The 17866-nt window shown below is 37.8% G+C and overlaps 1 protein-coding gene and 1 long non-coding RNA gene across 5 annotated transcripts in view; one reads left to right on the top strand and one right to left on the bottom strand.

Moving 5' to 3' along the window:
- The window catches only part of BAIAP2L1 (BAR/IMD domain containing adaptor protein 2 like 1), a 64783-nt gene that overhangs the window by 9338 nt on the left and 37579 nt on the right, over positions 1-17866 (top strand). For 2 of the 4 annotated variants that reach the window (XM_067550932.1, XM_067550931.1), the window contains exons 2-3: positions 1390-1465; positions 9527-9613. In XM_067550932.1, coding sequence (XP_067407033.1) covers positions 1390-1465; positions 9527-9613 — 163 coding nt within the window. Of the gene's footprint in view, positions 1-1389; positions 1466-3588; positions 6873-9526; positions 9614-17866 lie in introns of those variants that run through there. The other 2 variants (XM_067550933.1, XM_067550934.1) reach the window with 2 other exon arrangements.
- Positions 1214-17866, bottom strand: part of LOC137155021 (uncharacterized) — a 29934-nt gene continuing 13281 nt past the window's right edge. The window contains exons 2-3 of the long non-coding RNA XR_010920326.1: positions 3463-3602; positions 1214-1434 (exon numbers count right to left, since the gene is read on the bottom strand). This is a non-coding gene — a long non-coding RNA (uncharacterized lncRNA). The remainder of the gene's footprint in view (positions 1435-3462; positions 3603-17866) is intronic.

Below are 17866 nucleotides of genomic sequence, written 5' to 3' on the forward strand. Positions count from 1 at the left end.
ACCCAATTTGAGACACCTTTAAAGAGCCTGATTTTCCAAGGGTGGACGTTCTGAAAAATCAAGCCTCTTCAAGATGTCTCTGCTTTTGGCACTGAAAATCAGTGGCCACTTTTGAAAATCTTAGTCTGAAGGAATATGCTGCTGTTCTCCTTCCATTTTTTGAGAGGTGGGAGGGAGGCATTTCTAAAATTTGGGAGAGTTTAAATCTTGTTCTCAACTTTGTGGATGGTAACTTTTTCTATTTTGGACAAATGCAGCTATTTTCCTGAATTGTGAATGGCAGTTTCTACTGCTACTTCATGTTATAGAAATTGCTGCTTATGAAGGCAATCATGCTATGTGTTTTTGGATTTCTAGTCTTAGTCGCTCCAGACAAAATAATTGTATTAAAGACAAAAGCAGCTGCAGTGGTGTTTGTTTTTGTTTCACCTTAAAGGAAGCCAGTCATTTTCATTTTACGTTTTGGAGGAAATACTGTAGCTCAAGTTGGACTGACACCATACGATATATTGAACTTTCAAATTAAATGTGTGAACTACTCTTTCAAAATGCCATGCTGCAACTCTCAAAAAATCTTTCAGCAGGCCCATCACAGTATTGTTTATAACTGGAAGGTGTTAAGTCATCTCCAGTCATATCTCTAGTCAGAAAACAATGTATTTTTTTAAAGGAATATCCAAATTCTGAATAGCAGCCAGCATTCTTTTTCCTTGACTTAAAATATTTAGGTAGTGATAGAGAAAAGGGATTTTCCTTCACTCCTACCTCTCCTTCCCTCCTTTGTTAAAAAAGGATTTGTGTAAACTCTAGTCTTGAATATATGAGCATTCTTACCAAAGTTAGAGAGAAGGTCAGATTCAGCTCTCTTAAGTGGGCACAAATCCATTGAAATTGGTAGTGTTGCACTGCTTAGGCCAGAGGTTAATTTTGTTCCCATATTCTAATCCTGGATGCCCAGCTTCCAAAAAAAATCCTCTTGAGATCAAACATCCAGAGTAGCCAATTTTCAAGGTGTGTGTAGTATGTGCCATGCATCTGAGCTTAAAATCTGGATCTGTATGTCTACACTGCAATTAAAAACCACAGCTGGCCCATGTCCGCTCTCTCAGGCTGCTCGGGCTCAGGGGCTGTTCAACTGCAGTGTAGATGTTTGGGCTCTGGCTGAGCTTGGACTCTGGGACCCTCCCTCAGTCTGCATTGCGATTAAACAGTCCCTTACCAGAACCTCACAACCCTGAGTCAGCTGACATGGGCCAGCTATAGGTTTTTAATTGCAGTATAAGACAAGTGTCGCCTTATGCTGTGGAGACTCAAATCAGTATTTTCATGTAGTTATTGCAGGCACCGAGTTTTCTTTATTATAATATGACTTTTTTTTCTGATCATCAGAATGTTATGGAACAGTTCAATCCTGGGCTACGGAATTTAGTAAACCTGGGGAAAAATTATGAAAAAGCTGTTAATGGTAAGTCTTCCTAGTTTTTAAATTCAGTTATAAATTTAATTACTGTATCTATTTAAATGTATATACAGTTTTTTAGATATTAGAAGCTTTATATAAGCCAAAGTTCAATTTTCCATGTTAACTCATCGTTTCTATTAATTTTAGGTTTAGTTTGGGTTTTCTTTAATCAGTGAAAATAAGAATTTGGCTGGGTTCAAATATTCTTCTGCAGCGTTTGCATCCCAAAACATTTTGTAACAGTACTTCTACATGAAAAATAAAGTGACATTGACTAATCAATTTTCATTGTCCAAACTTAGTGGAAATGTAAAAACAATATCAGTGGTTAAAAAATTAGATGTTTTAATAGTCTTAAATGTCTTTTGAAATGCATAGAGAAATGACCTGTTTCTGCCAACACATACTCATAAATATTCTTTACCCATGCAAGTAAACCCATTCATTCAGTGGGACTACTTGCATGAATAAAGTTTGCAGGATTGGACTTGACTTAAAAACATTAATTTGACAGTGTCACTTTTTAAATCTAGTTAAAATTGAAATAAGTGAATTAGAGTCCTTGGACTCAATCTCACAACCCTCTTCTCATGTGAGCAGCTACATACACCCATTGACTTCAGTGGAACTATTTGTATAAGAATTGGTTTACAAGAATGGGCTCTTGACACACACACCCCCCCCCCCCCCCCCAGTTGGCTCACAGGGACCCCTTATAGTTAACTTCACTTCTTTTACGTGGACCTATTGAACAATTTGACACCATATTAGAGAGACATGAACCACCTACATAATATGACCTCATTTAAGAAGCTGAAGGAGTCTATTGCACATCCTTCCCATTCATCACAGTGGACTTTATGAACATATCAAAAGTAATGTATGTATCTTCAACCAAAGAGCCACAGGGACATCTCTTCACTCTCAAACTCCAACTCACATTTTGGAAAACAGTAAAGTACAGCATGATGGAGATAAATACAAGGAAACTTGAATTGTTACAGAAATGTTTCTTTAAATTCAATTAACTAATGCTTTATATCTGTTGTGCAGTTTATAGAATGACGGCAGTACCATATATGACAACAATATTTAAACATTTTGTAACAGTGGTATACAATATATCTGGTCTGTACAGCAGCACTGGAGAAGTACATTGCTGTTATGTACTGCGTACCAGGAAATGTTTTCTTAAAAGCAGATTGATGTACCAGGTCTTGTATATATGCTCAGTTTAATGTGGATGAATGTTTAATTACAACAGCTGATGAGCAACTAGCACATTATGGGAGCCAAGAAAAGAGATCTGATATAATTGTTGTTTTACATAAACTGTAAGTGGTTTAAGTGAAGCTATAATAGGATTAAATATTCTGTTCCCAAGCAGTAAAATGTATCATGACTTCTCACATAAGTCAGAATTAAACTGACAAAACAGTAAAACTTTAAATCCAACACATAGGCAATGTTTCATTACCGTTTTTGTAGGTACTGTGGGGTTACATAAATCTCCCTTTTCTGAAGAAAAAGTTGTCAGTCACTGAACAGGTAAAAAGATTATAGAATATGTTTTCCCATTAAAAACAACCCACCTGTATAAGCACAGAAAAATCTTACTTTAAAAGGAGCATTAAATAATTTGGATTGCACGTACTGAGACAATTTAACAAAGGCAAAATCCTGCTCACTTATTCTGCCTGTTCCAAATCATTCAATCATATCTGGAGAAAGTGGTGGAGCAATTTTATATGTTACTGCTCGAAAATACAATTGTGGCTTCCAGCCTGAGAGAGTATTGATTTGGACAGATACTGATCTCTTGGACTTCCATATCCAGGCAATGAAGCTAATTTGGTAGCAAGTTTGAATACTAAACCCCATGTGAAAGATGGTCTAGAAAGGAGTGAGAGACTACAGTGACCTGGAACATAGTGAGACATTTCTCATTTTCATGCAAGAAGAGGAAAGCTTTTGCCTCAAGTTACTTCTGTAATACATACCTTCAGGATGACTGATGATCAAATGCCTCATTATTCCATGCTGGTGAAAAGAAGTTGAATCTGTAGCTGGTCAGAGCTTTGGCACAGGTTGCAGTGTCCCCAGTTGACTCAAACCTAGCCCTCAGGACAACTTTGCTCACCTGAAAAGCCATAAATAAAAATACTGGGCAAGAAAATTGGCTCAAACCCAGACTGTGAAGAATACTAATCAACTACATTAAGAATTGGAAAGTAATGGGCATTACCCATCAAAAAGTTGAGTTGTGATGTAGGGGAGTGAGTCCAAGAACTGAAGGGGATCATCCTCTAAACCCTTCAAAGCTTGGCTCAAGGACAACTAGCCAATTTAATAACACTTGCTGTACTATAGGATAGGCATGACAGGTTGCCAGCCCTCCAGGATTGTCCTGGAGTCTCCAGGAGTTAAAGATTAATATTTAATTAAAGGTTATGTCATGTTGTGATGAAACCTCCAGGAATATGTCCAACCAAAACTGGCAACCTTACCTTTGGCAGTAACAAACTATAATTGACTGGCTGGCTCCCTGCCCTGTGTCTTCTCCCTGGTGTCCCCAACAAGAGCATTCGGAGATCAAAGGAGATGGCCTGCTTGGCTTGTACTTTGGGAATGCAAAGCTTACTGCACCAAAAATATAGAAAAGCCTTCTTGCTTTTGTCTCCTTCAAAACCAAACTACTCTTCAAAGCATGTGCATCGTTTCCACTTGCAAGAATATCTGACCAATTCTTGCCATTACTTCTTAAGCTCATGACATGAAAATCTGTTCCAGACGCCCTGAGTATTCAGGGGACCAGGCTTGTATGTTATAAACTACTTCTACATGTGTAAGCTGCTGCTCACTGCTAGCCATTCTTCAGTCTGTATCATGCTGCTTTAGTGTTCAATCCAGCAAAACTGGCCCTACCATTTAAATCCAATACACATATTAACATGGAAATCATTAACAGGGAATAATTGAAACCATGTGACTTTAATATATGCTTAATGCTTCCTGAAAAACCTGAATTGAGTTATGTTGTATCTAGCCAATATGCAATAAAAGTATACAAAAAATGGTCTTAAAATCAAGACAGTTAAAACTTTGTTACATATCTTCTCCGAGAAAAGGAGTTCTTTCTTGTACATTAGATCAATCCATGTGTCTTACAGCAATGAAAGCTTCCCAGTTTCTCCTTTTAAATTTCTAAAATACCCGTTACCTAATAAGTGAGATTCATTAAAAAAAAATCCACTGACCAAGAAAAGGTTAGAAATGTTAATTGACAGAACTTACTAAATACCATTAACAGCCCACCAGCTGAATTCAAATTGTTTGAATCCAGCCTTATTGCACAATAAATACTGCAAGAATTTATAGTATATGCCCACTTTCAGGTTGCCATTACATCCTGCAAATCAATATGTTTGTCCTGGGAATTCACATTTTCCACAGCAAGCTGCTAAGGAGAGGACTTTTTAAAGAGCTTGGTTTGCTTAGCCTAGCAAAATAAAGGCTCAGAGGGGAAACGAGTGCTCTTTATAAAGAAATAATGGGGGTAAAAATCAGGGTGGGAGAATACTTAATTAAGCTAACAGACACAACAACAAACCTATAAGAACCAGCCAGGAATAAATTTAGACTGGAAGTTGGTAGAAAGTTTTCAACTATCAGAAAAGTGAGGTTCCAGAACAGCCTTCCAATAGAAGTGGTGGGACAAACAACCTGATTAGTTTTAAGATGAAGCATGGTAAGTTTGTGAACAGGATTGCATGATGGAGTTGCCTGCTATAGCAGGGGACTGGACTTGGAATTGGAAGGGCAAAGTAAGAAATAAAGCCATCTTGACATCTAGAGCTGGTAATGGGATAATGTTATAATCACATAGATGTTCAAACAGGCTGTCACTTGGATAGAATACCATAGATTTGTAGGGTTTCCTGTTTTTAAAAAGGACCTAATTAGCAGCCGATAGCTGTTGGGTAACCTGTATGATATCCAATGATAGTCTCATCTCAATCCAGTTTCACGTGAAGCTTGTCTCAAACTGGTTTCTGTGTGTTCATGTATAAAATAAGATCTAAACACATAAATGTAGGTATTTTGGGAGAGTGAAATTGATTGATTCTCTGAATAACAAAATCCTTGATTGACAAATTCTATGCAGACAATACTCCATACAAATCTTCCTCGGATCTGTCCAAGAAAGTTGAAATCTTAACTTGAAATGTCATTAGATATTATGCTGTATGGCTCATATTCAGGCACCTTACTTTAGTCTCAGGAGTGTTAGTGTCACCAGCATTATCTAGCATTCCAACTCTAGCTAGCATAAATCTTCTTAAATGAAAGATCTTTCAAGAACTTAATCTTTCAAGTCCTGTAATTTGAAGACTCCAGAATGCCTTAGTTAAAATGAAAAAATCCCTGGTTTTAAGGTATTTGAACTACATTTGGTAACCTAATAATTATTCTGGCTATAGAGATTCCTCAGATCTCATGTTCTAAACCTTTAGTGACATTATATGAGCTGGAAATATGTGATGATTGCAAGTTAATATCGGTAATATATTAATCTCCATAAGTACTTGTCTGTGTTATAGAAAAATTAAAAAGAGTAAAACAAAGGTTTAGCAGACTATTGTGACAGATTGTGCCCTAATGTTCATCTGTTTACAAGACTTTGATAAATTTTGTACAAAGTATGTCTTGTGAGGTATCATTTGAAAACTCAATCTGCTGAACATCACTGTCCTGGTAAAATATATGTGCCGATGTTGTATGTAAAGTTACAAGATTCTACTGTATGATATTGCTGAGACATGTTCCAAGTTTTGAAAAGAAGACAAAAGGCAAACTGATGCCTTGGCCAGGTGTCAGCATAATCAAATGGACTATCACCTGCTTAAGTGGCCTCTGTTTGGCAGGAAGAAGGGTGTGAGTAAGAAATGTACATCTTGGCAATGAAACAGCTGGAAGTTCCCATCTCCCAAGACCTGCTCTCTCCTGAACTCTAGGTGGAGATAATTCTCAAAGAGGAGGAAAAGATAAAAATTAGAAACAGAGGTCTCTTCTCCCTTTCTCTCTGCTCATGGCAGAGCATTGGACAATGCCTGAAGGACAAAGAAAGGGAACATTGGACTGGGGGGGAGGAGTCCTTGCTGGAAAGCATCCAGCCAGTAAGGCTGCAAAAGAACATGTGGTGAGAGAGACTTTTGTTTGAATTCACTTAGCATGTTAAGTTAGGTATTAGTTTACATTTTACCTTTTATTTCTTTGTAACCCAATTCTGACTTTTATGCCTCATTATTTGTAATCACTTAATCTTTCGGTAGTTAATAAACTTGTTTTATCTAAATCACTGTGTGTTTGGATTGAACTGTTTGGGAAACTTTATCTGAGAACAGGATTTGTAAGTATCATTTTCTGGTAATAAAATGACGGACTTTATATGAGCTTGTACTGTCCAGAAGGAAAGGGCTGGGTAGTACAAAACGTACATTTCTGAGAGAAAGTCTGGGACTGGAAATTTGCTGGTGTCACTCCGCAGTATAATTCAAGGATGGCTGGCTGGCTAAAGCACTTGTAGTATAGCGGTGGGGAGGTAATTTACATGCTGAAGGCTGTGTGTAAGCAGTCCAGGAGTGGCCACTCTCACAGCAAAGCAGTGTAAAAGGCACCGTAGGTTGCTGTCCAACAGTACAGATTGTACCCTGGGGAATGTCACAACTATAGTTGCCATTAATAATGGATGTCGGTACTTTTGGAAGTTAAGGGTGCCATTATATTACCTGTTAACAGGACAATAGCTTGATGTTATACATACGTACTATTGTGAAATCACAATGGCTTTCCCATGAAAATTCTACTTAGAGAACTGGTTGAAAAAAGTCCTCTGAGGACAAATTACAAAAAGAGTATCTGACTGTGTGTTTCATTATTTGTATATTAAAAATGTGCTGAGATATTCCTATAGAACCCCCCTTCAAATCAATAAAATGTTTAGAATGGATGGGTTTGGTTCATTCAGTTACCATTGATAAACATATTATTAGCTGGATGTTTCAGATGTACTGACTAGCAGTGAAATGGTAAACATTTTGCACTGGTAGTTTGTAATTATTCAGGCTCATTCATCATAGGGCAATTATAGGCCTCTCTTTTGGCACTGATTTAAATGATATGGAATTAGTTCTTTTAAGAAGAATGTTTTGCTTTTACTGGCATCTGTTTTTGGGAATCAACAGTATTGATTTTGCTACTCAACCATAGTGATTTAGGTGTCTGGAATAATTCACATCATAACTTTGTTTAAGGTAACTGTTTTTTCTCTCCACTCCTAATTACCAACCGTGGGAAGCCAGGCTTAGTATAGGGAGGTTCTGTAAGGGTAAGAGGAGAAGTAATCCTTCCATGCCCCTGGTCAACCTGTGATGCCATTTCATGGGAGTCAATGGCTGTTGGAACCACATAGCAGCAGCCTTTATTTATTTTATGCTGATCTTTTGTTTCCCTATGAATTTTATGTATGTCCAGCTGATACAGGGTTTAATTTTCTGATAGTAATGGTTGAGCTTTTCTATTGAATCTTAAGAAATGAAGAGAAGTCTTTAATACACAAATCTTTCTGTAACTTCTCAATGTTATGTTAGAAACACGTTTTCATACCATCTCATTCCAGTCTCTCTCTTTCTTGATATGGTTATCTAGTGAAGCTTATTATTTTTTATATTTTGCATAGAACTGGAAAGACCAAAATTAGTTATGTATTGGGTATACTGTGAATTTGCCACACTCTCACCTTTTAGCCAAACATATCCCATTAAAGTAGAATGACACAAGTACAATCTGATTTTTATACTAAATATTGTTTGCAATATACTAAAGTGTGGATATAGACTCTTTTCCCATGTTTCATAGAATGCCCATGGCAAGAGGTTTTCATTATTGAATTTTTAAAAAAATCTACTACTTTGTGTTATAGTTTGTCAGAATCAAAGACTTGAAGGGGGTATTCCATGATCTTATTATGCAAGAGTTTTATATAGAAATAGAAAAAAAATGGAGTACCAATTTTCCTACTTTTGTAGAAGTGAGTTTGGTACAGTGTATCTCAAACTATTGTCCACAGCAAACTTGCTGATCATGAGTTGCTGGTGGTTCCTATTTCTAGCTGCTAAAAAAAAAAATCACATTAAATGACATTTAAAAGTATTGTCTGTGGACTGGAGTTGGCTTTTATAGGATCTTTCATCCCACTCAACTTAATTCTGTACGTCTTTAAAAATACAGTATTGGGAATATCTCAGGCCTTCTCCCAGGTAGTTTCAAGTACTCTGTTACAGCTTTTGACCTCTAAAACTACCTTCTCATTAGGAGTTGCCAGGGAGCAGTTAAAACTTGTCCTCACTCTCTTGATATCTGTCATTATATTTTCAAACCTCTCTGATGCTTTCCTAGCCTGAAGTTCAAGAGCCCCATAACTGCTTCTAAATGCAGATTTCCTGTGTAGTAACATGCTTTGCTACTTACTGAGGGATGAGGCCAGTCAGTTGCAATACTCCATACTCATAAGACTTTAAAATCCATTTCAATTAAAGTTGAATGCTCCAATTGATGGCATATAATTTTTCCACCTGTTCCATCAACAGGAACTAAGGGTGCACATGAATCTAAAGTAAGACGGAAAGGACATGTGCTTTTTGGTTGTCTGTATTATGTAGTTTAAAAAACACAGAATATGCTTTTTAGGAATTCTATACCCTATTAAAAGATTTGAGTAATTTACTATTATTGGGGGTTGATCCAGAGTCTGTTGAAGTCAATAGGAGTTTTTCCACAGACTTCAACAGGCTCTGCATTGGACCCAGAAAATACCCTGGAATAATTCCCAAAAGTTAGAGAACCAAGTTTGTGCACCCTGTTTGAACCCCAGGCAGGCATTGTGAAAATGTTATCCACCCTTTCCTGGGGATGTGGTGGTGTGAGAGAGATGGCAATTCCATAATGTACTCAATTTTTTAAAATGCAGCACAAGCTGAGTTACTCTTGTCGTTTTCCCTATAGCTATGATACTGGCTGGAAGAGCATATTATGATGGTGTTGCAAAGATTGGAGAAATAGCAACTGCATCGCCAGTGTCTAAAGAACTGGGTAAGTAAAACTGTAGATCACATTTCATTAAATTACAGCTTAGGATACTTTCCCTTCCCAGCTGAAGCTCACAGAAGTGATTAGATTTTTACAGAAGAGGAACAATGAGGCATTGGAAGGAGCTGCTGGTGTAGGGGGCTTGTGGAAGCCTCCTGTTAAAATTCCATATCTATAAGGACGGTTGGGGTGACTGCTCTGCCTAGGATCCTTCACCTTGATATTGCTAAATTATCCTTCCCAGAGACTCCTCAGATGGGCTCACAACAATGCTTCTGAAGAGTGAAATGTGTCTTTGGAATGCATTAGATTGTACCAAATGTCAGGAGAAATGCCCATCCCACCTTAGTCTTCACACAGTCCCATTTCAAATTTCACAAGCTGAACATTTCTCTGTGCTTAACGCTATATTCAGTATAACTATTTGCAGGAAGTGAACTTAACTTTGTTTGCCAACTCATGTTGCCTCCCTTCTTGGTTAAGATTAAGGATAAGATTTGGTCATGGAGGTCACAGATTCTGTGATTTTCCAGAATCTCTGTGACTTCTGGGGCAAGGCTGAAGCAGCTGCCTGTCCTGGGGCCAGCCCTAGCCAATCAGCCAGCCTGGTCCCAAGGCCCCCAGCAGCTCTGTTTTCCTCCCTCCCCCAGGATATTTTTAGTAAAAGTCAGGGATAGGTCATGGCTTCTGTGATTTTTTGTTTATTGCCTGCGACCTGTCCCTAACTTTTACTAAAAAATACCAGTGACAATCTTAACCTTAGTTATGAGGAGTTTAAATAGGGAAAATAAAAACCACATTCCCTAGGGCCTAGTTCTTCACTCTTGCTTTTTGCAGGCATATGCACCCCTGAAAGAGCTGATCTCAGGCTATCCAGAAAAACTTTTGTAGGCGTCTCCTCTTCTTATTACATCAGTGGGCTGAACAAATCCCAGGATTTTATTGTACTTTGCTACATGAACTCCCTATGAGTCACCTGATCATGCCCCCAAAATTGTTTTATACACTAGTGTTCCTCCCATGGCTGCTTATGGGCTAGGTTATGCTGCTGTCAGATTAGATATTTTATACAGGAGCTACTAAAGAGAAACATTCAGAAGCAAGAGGAAATTAATCAGGGATGATGGACAAAGAAAGATTGCCTGTAAGGAAACTTGGAAAAAAAAAAAAAAAAAAAGTGAATGAAATTCTCAAGAGTGTTTAACTTATTTTATGAAGGAAATCAGGACTAGCTTTAAAGCGTTGAAGCCCCAATGCATTACTCTTACTATATATAATGGGGAGAAGAAAGGGACTACATAAACTTGAGATTGTATTTAATTTTTAGATGTACTTTAGTAAAAGATTTCCAGAAGGGTAGCCGTGTTAGTCTGTATACAGCAAAAACAATGAGAGTTCTGTAGCACTTTAAAGACTAACAAATTTAATTTCAGCAGGCATAAGCTTATTATTTTTATTTGTTAGTCTTTAAAGTGCTACAGAACTTTTTTTTTTTTAGTAAAAGATATTTGTTTAAGAGGTGTTAAGTTTTATACTCCACAGATAAAGTGATGTTTTTATAAATGTAACATAGTTCCTCCTGGTATCTTGTATAACTATAGTTATGCATACATTTTTAAAGTTGTAGTATTCTATATTACATAGCCATGGAAAAATATTTTAATTTCATTTTAGATATGAATGTTAGACTTTGGATAACAGAACATTGGTGGAAGTGTTAGCATATGATACTTTTAAGAACAATCTGAGCACCAGATATTTGAAAATCTAAACCCTACTTTAAGCTTTCTGATGAAAAATTTTAGTAATTTTCTTGCATAATCTCATACAGATTCTAAAAGGGTTAAGTTTATTCTTTTTGAAGTCTATCCTTTGAAACTCCAGGATATACTAAAATCCGTGGTAGCATACTTACTTTTACATTACTGTAAGTTTCAGAAGTTTCCTTGCCATTTGGTTGTTTGGAAATTAAGCTCATATATTCTCTTCCACACCTTATCAGTGTTCTCCGGCTAGCAGTGAAGTCATAACATTAATTCTACAAATACCTAGTCATAAATATTTCCACGACAACTGTTTGTTTCCAGCAGAGAATTATGACTTTACTGCAGAATCAAACTAGAGGAGAAGGTAGGTTGTAAGGGGGAAGCACTATTTGTAACCTCCATATACTTTTAAGAAATACAGAAAAAACTATTGACAAAATGGACTGTGTATTTTTTTAATTATGCCCTAATAAGAGAGAGTCTCTCTAAAGTTCTGTATATAGAAGGCAAATTGAGAACTGATAACTCCTTCTCCTGTGATTTTACTTGTTAGTACAAGGATCCAGCTGTTGAAAGGAACTGAATTTTTTTCTTAATATTTATGGCAGAAGATGGTAAGAGTTAAACTGTTCTTGAAGTGAATATTGATTTTTGTGCTTGCTCACATTTTCCTGGACTTGTTCTGAAGCCACCCTTGTGTGACTTTTCACATTCTGTGTTCAAACTGAGGGAGTGGCAGAACAGCAAACAGCAAAGAGCAAACAGTTTATGATATAGGCATTTTCTTTATTTGCTTTGCAAGTCATTTACAGCAAGTATAGTTGTTGTAGTTTCTGTGCTATTAATCATACAGAGTTGTGTAAAAATGCATATAAAAGACAGTAGCTAATAAAAAAAGTTATACTTTTGCTAACTTTATTCCTTTAAATAATTGATTAAAAAGCACAGAAAATGCCTCTTTACAGAACTTCAGATGGCTTTTCCTCTTTTTAAAAATATCACCACTAAGTATTCTAGGGTTAATTACAAAATTTGTTGGTAGTCTTTTCTTTAGTGGAGAAGAGTCTACAAAAGATCTGAGTTTTGAGTGTTCCTTATTGACACTGAAATTATGTTAATCATTGGACTAATAGCTTATTCCCCCAAGTAATTATGAAATGTGTTTTGTAAATAGGGTTTAAGAAGTGCATTCTGATCTTCACAAGATTCAAACCCTTAACACCACATTCTTGAACATTTTATACTGAGTCCGTTGCTATACAACATCTTTATTTTCATTGAGAAGATAGACTTGGATTTTTTTCCCCCCAGTTTGACTTCTAGAAGTACATGTAGTAGAAATACAAAAGGTCAGAACATTGAAAGAAGCACTGTAATAGTCTGAAAAAAATAGTTCTCACATTTTTAAAAAGCCCTGTAAACGCAGTGAAGCAGCTCTGCAGCACTTAACCCCTTAGGAGACAAAGGAGTAAACCTTTTTAAAGCTACTGGGGGGGGGGGAGGGGGGAAAGGAAGTGGTCTCGGGTGTTATGGTATCTTAGCCTTTAACTGACTCACTGTTCAGTAATGCAAATATAAGGACATGAACGCTGAGCAAATTTATATAAAAGTGAGGTCATATTCTTCTGTCAGCTACCTTGTTAAAAAAAAAAAAAAAAAAGTTGCGTAACTCCACTGATTTTAATAGTTTCTCTGGGCTTACAGTGACGTAATGGAAAGAAAAACTGTGCCTCTTGTGAGCTTCCTCAAAGATTTGCCAATATACTCCATTCATGACCTACAGGACCGCTACTATACAGCTTTTATTATCTTCCGTAGAAAGGGAAAGCCAATTGTTACTAATTGTGTTTTGGTTTGGTAATGTGCTTGTCTATTTGTGAACTGGTTTCCCAGAATTTGTTTTACTTGTGATGAAAGGTGAACTGGAATATTTAATAAAATAAACAAAGCTGTTCTAAAGGTGGCCTGCAAAGGTAAAGGAAAAAATGCCAGTAACTTTATGAGAATGTGCTGACTACATCCAAATGTCAGCCTGAGAGCATATTTTACTTTCATTCGTTAAAGAAAATAGTGTAGGGCCTTCTCTGTCCACTTAATGAATGGCAAAATTCCCATTTATTTCAGTAGGAGCTCGTCCTTAGGCATATTTTGATAAATGGTATTTATGTTAATTCACTACCACCAGATAGCATAAAGACAAAATTTTAAAAGTGACTAGTGATTTTAGGTGCCTCTGTAGAGAATCCCAACTTGACACCTTAACGGGTCCAGATTTTCAAAAGGTAGGTGCTCACGGCTCAGGGCTTTCTTTAAAAAAAAAAACACCAAAAAAACCCCCAAAAAACCACACTTTTAAAAAAAGTCTTCAGTACTCACAGAGGAGGACAAAATATATAGTGAAAGGAGAACAAAAGACAGAATGTAAGTGAAATAACCAAAAATTAGAAGGGAAAAACAGCTTAACAAAACCTTAAAGGTGATCACTAGGGACCAGATCCTGAAGTTCTTGCAAATTTTGGACCTATATCCTGTATACCTCAAAGCAGTGGTTCCCAACCTTTTTGGTTCAAGGGCCATAAATATCATTTTTACAACCCTGAAGGGCCACGAGTCTATCAACTCCTAAAAATGTATTGACATATACACCATTAAGGACTACAAATCACTACATATTTACAGTAAACATTTTGATCCTACTGTGCTCATTACATTCACTATTTTACAGCTACTAATTACTCAGCGTGTCACACACTCACAGATTAAGCACTAGTGTAGATGAGGGACTGGCACTACACACTGAAGCACATAGCCTGGCAGCTAAGTCACAGTGGGTGGCCTGCTAACTTCAGGCCAAACCCTAAGGCACTGATTTTTAGAATTCTACTCCTCCTCAAGCATGGTAAGTCCTGGCTGCTCCATTAGCAGCGCCCCTCCCCACTCCGCAGCCAGATGGAAGGAGTTCAGCGAGGCGGCTGCCTCCTTGCTGATCTCCTGACTGCAGCAGGGAAACCGCATGCATCCTGTAGACCTGTGTGCTACAACTGGGTGTGTAGGCAATGGCTCCCTTCTGCACCCAAGTGGATGGGAGATCAGCACTCCCCTCCCTCTGGCTCCAGCAGGGACCCAGCCTAGGGACCCAGGCAGAGTGCTTTGCCATGCTCCCTGCAACAGCCAGGGGGAGGGGAGCGCTGATCTCCCATACCCTTGGGTGCAGCAAGGAGCCTGACCAGTCTTGTAGCCCCGTGGCAACATGCTCTGCCTGGGTCCTTAGTAGCGGTTCCCTTCTGCAGCCAGCGGGAGGAGAGTGGTGGGCCACTGTGAAAGATCCCGCGGCCCACTTTTGCCCCTAGGCCACAGGTTGGGAACCACTGCCTCAAAGTATACTGTAAGATCAATGAAGGAAAGGAACCAACTCTGGGAAGCAATGTTAGAATAAAAACAATAAGTCACATGAAGTCTTCAAACTGTGATTTTACAAGTACTTACTAGAAAAAGCTTAGAGACTTAAAACTTGTATTTTTTTAAAAAAAGGAGCATGAACTATATACAACCTTCTATTCATTCATTCCTAATTGTATGTTCCTGAAACACTACAGCTGTTTCTCTGATAGTTCTCCTAGTAAGACCATGAAATAGCCCTTTAAAAAAAACTAAAATACAGCACAGTTGTGTAAAACCAAACACTTCAGTATTGTAATTCATACTTAGTGTAGTAAATATTTGGGCTGGTTAAATAAAGAATGTTGCTTGGCATTAATAGTTTTATGTAGTAATTTGTATAGTATGTGGATACACTGAGGGGTCATGTACTTAATATTTTATTAAAAACAAAAACTTTGCATATCTTATATATAATAAAACTGCTTCCTGGAGGTAATTGTGCAGAGTACTATAAGAAGCAATAAACTATTCTGGAACTTTGTTACTAAATTACATACTTGTTTACACTTGTGATTTAAACCAACATTCCTCAGACGCCTTGGCCTTCTACAATCTCCAAGTTGTAATTCCCTCAGAGTATAGCTGCTTAAATTTTGGGCCATTGTCTCATGAATAGACCTCCCATTGAGCCAATGGCAGTTCTGTATAAAAATTGATGGAAAGATATGGTGCTTTTATATTTAGAACAAAGCTTAAACTATAAAAAAAGAATGTTTCCTAAGAATTTATCTTTATTTTCAGGGGAGCTATAGTAACTTGTATTCCAATTTAACATAAATTTTTACAAGATAATTGAACAAGAATAATCATGAAATACTTTTAGCAATATATACAAAGGGCTTGTATTACTTAGCACCTGCTTACTCCCTCTCTCAGTACATTTGAAAAAAATCAGGCCCAAAATTTACATGTATAAGCAATATGCCACAAGAAACATCACATTTTAAAAGGTTAAATAAATAGTTAAGTGGTAAATAGAGTATACTATTTACATTGCAGAACATGCAGTATAAGCAGCTTTTAGTGCTGATAAATTTAAATAGAGTGCAGTAAAATGTTACTCTTTATATAGCTGATATGTTAGTGTACTGTAACAGTTACTGTTTACTGATAACCACTTTGTAGTGCTTGAAACATGGGATTTTAGAGTTTTCATGATAATTCCACCTGTGTAGCTTTTAATAATTATGTAATCTAAGTTCTATGCCTCAGTTGCTCAAAGAATCAGGAGGTTAGTTACTGGAAATTCATTGTCTTTGTTCCTCAAATTTTCCTGAATATGTTCCTGTAGCTATGATAACTTGTTGTTATGCCTTTATAACCATTTGGCCATGAAGGCCCCATTTTTACATCTTGCACCTGCATTTAATAGGAATGAAGTACAACCTATATTATAGATGCATATACAAGCACCAAAAGTATGATGGGTTTGTTTTGTTATACTGTAAAAATAGAAGTGTAAGCAGAATATTGGAATTTTTTATTGCACAATCTTGGTCTAAGAAAGAAGGGAAGAAAATGAAATGGTAATGCCTATGGAGTTTGTAGAATTTTGTTCAGACTGGATCTTTTTTTTTAAATCTGCATTAATAAAATACTGGATAGGATCCCTCCACTCCCCATTATGGTAACATATGAGAGAGAGCTAAAGGGAAAGCAATCTGAGGATCTCCTTGGAGAGCTCCTCCTCACTAATTCTGTCATGGACATAAGGGGAGAATTTTAAGTTAAAGCAAAAAAAAAAACAAAAACAGTCGTCAGGAAGTTAAATTTATAAATAAACAAAACCATAGGAATATTTCCATTGTTCAGATAATATTCAAACTTTGTCACACAGTGTTGTTATACCATTATCATTGTGTGGGGATGAGGTAGTTACTATGAAAAACAAGGAAAGATTATTTGGGGCTGACCCAGAGCCTAGAAACTGCACTGGTTGTTAGACAGGAGACCAGTTTTAAATGACATGCTTCCTAACATGTCAAGGTATTTGATTGTAATAGGGGAGGTGAGGAAGGTGTAGCCTTGCAACAATCTGCTACTACATCTGTTGGCCAGTTGGAGTAGTATTAGTTGAGCTCTAGAGCAGGGGTTCTCTCAACACATTTTATGGTGGCCTCAAAGTGCGGCCACCAAGTCTTGCTGGTTTTTTCCTAAAATAATTTTCCTAAAATAATTAATTAACTTTAGGAAAAATAAATATGCACATAGACATGTCCAAACGCTGGCCTGACTTTCTGTCCCTGCCTCCCAGGACCCTTCAGCGAGAGCCCACCTAGGGGAAGGTGGATTGGGAACTCACTGGCTGCCCATGGAGTCCCAGGCTTCTCATGCCCCAGCTGAGCGGTAGCGGGGTAGCTGCCCAGGGAAGCACCCAGGTCTTACAAGAGCTGCCTCCGGTGCTGCACACACCAGCCCCATGTGTCTCCAGAGACACTGCCCAGAGCCCATGAGGAGGCTGCACAGTGCAGTGTGCTGATTCCTGCTGGCGGTGCCAGTGCAAACACCAAGACGGCACATCTTGCTGCCCTTGGCAACAGCTATTCAGGATCAACAGCTAGGCATTGCAGGGAGGGGCCACTGCTTTTTTGGAGGTTGACAGAGTAAGAGGGGGGCTCTGATTCGAGATGTTCAGGGGGCAACCAAACCTTTAAATTGTGCCCCCATCCCCACTATCAACATATACAGTTTGGAGGGAGGCAACGACCCCCATAATCCCCTTCCCCCCAATCTCTGCCCATGCTTTGGAGGCTGCTGTGGACACAAAAAAGTCTGCTGGTGGCTACATTTGAGAAACACTGCTCTAGAAGGTATTGATCATGAAGCTGAGGGTCAGGCTAAATAAATGGAGGTGTCTTAGAAGTCTTCATGTCTAAGCGTCAGCTTTCAATAGGGTTTTTCTAATAACCCGCCATGCAGCTGCAGTCAACTTCAGACTGTTGTGTATCCTTGATGAGTGCCCACTGACTTATTTCAATGGTAATCTACCAGCTCTCCACCAGACTGACCGTGATGCCAAATGGCTGGGCACATTGCGCATACAGTGATA

The sequence above is a fragment of the Emydura macquarii genome, unplaced genomic scaffold (assembly GCF_026122565.2).
Source record: "Emydura macquarii macquarii isolate MOO-44397 ecotype Brisbane River unplaced genomic scaffold, CSIRO-AGI_Emac_v2 contig_1348, whole genome shotgun sequence".
NCBI classification, from domain to species: domain Eukaryota; kingdom Metazoa; phylum Chordata; order Testudines; family Chelidae; genus Emydura; species Emydura macquarii.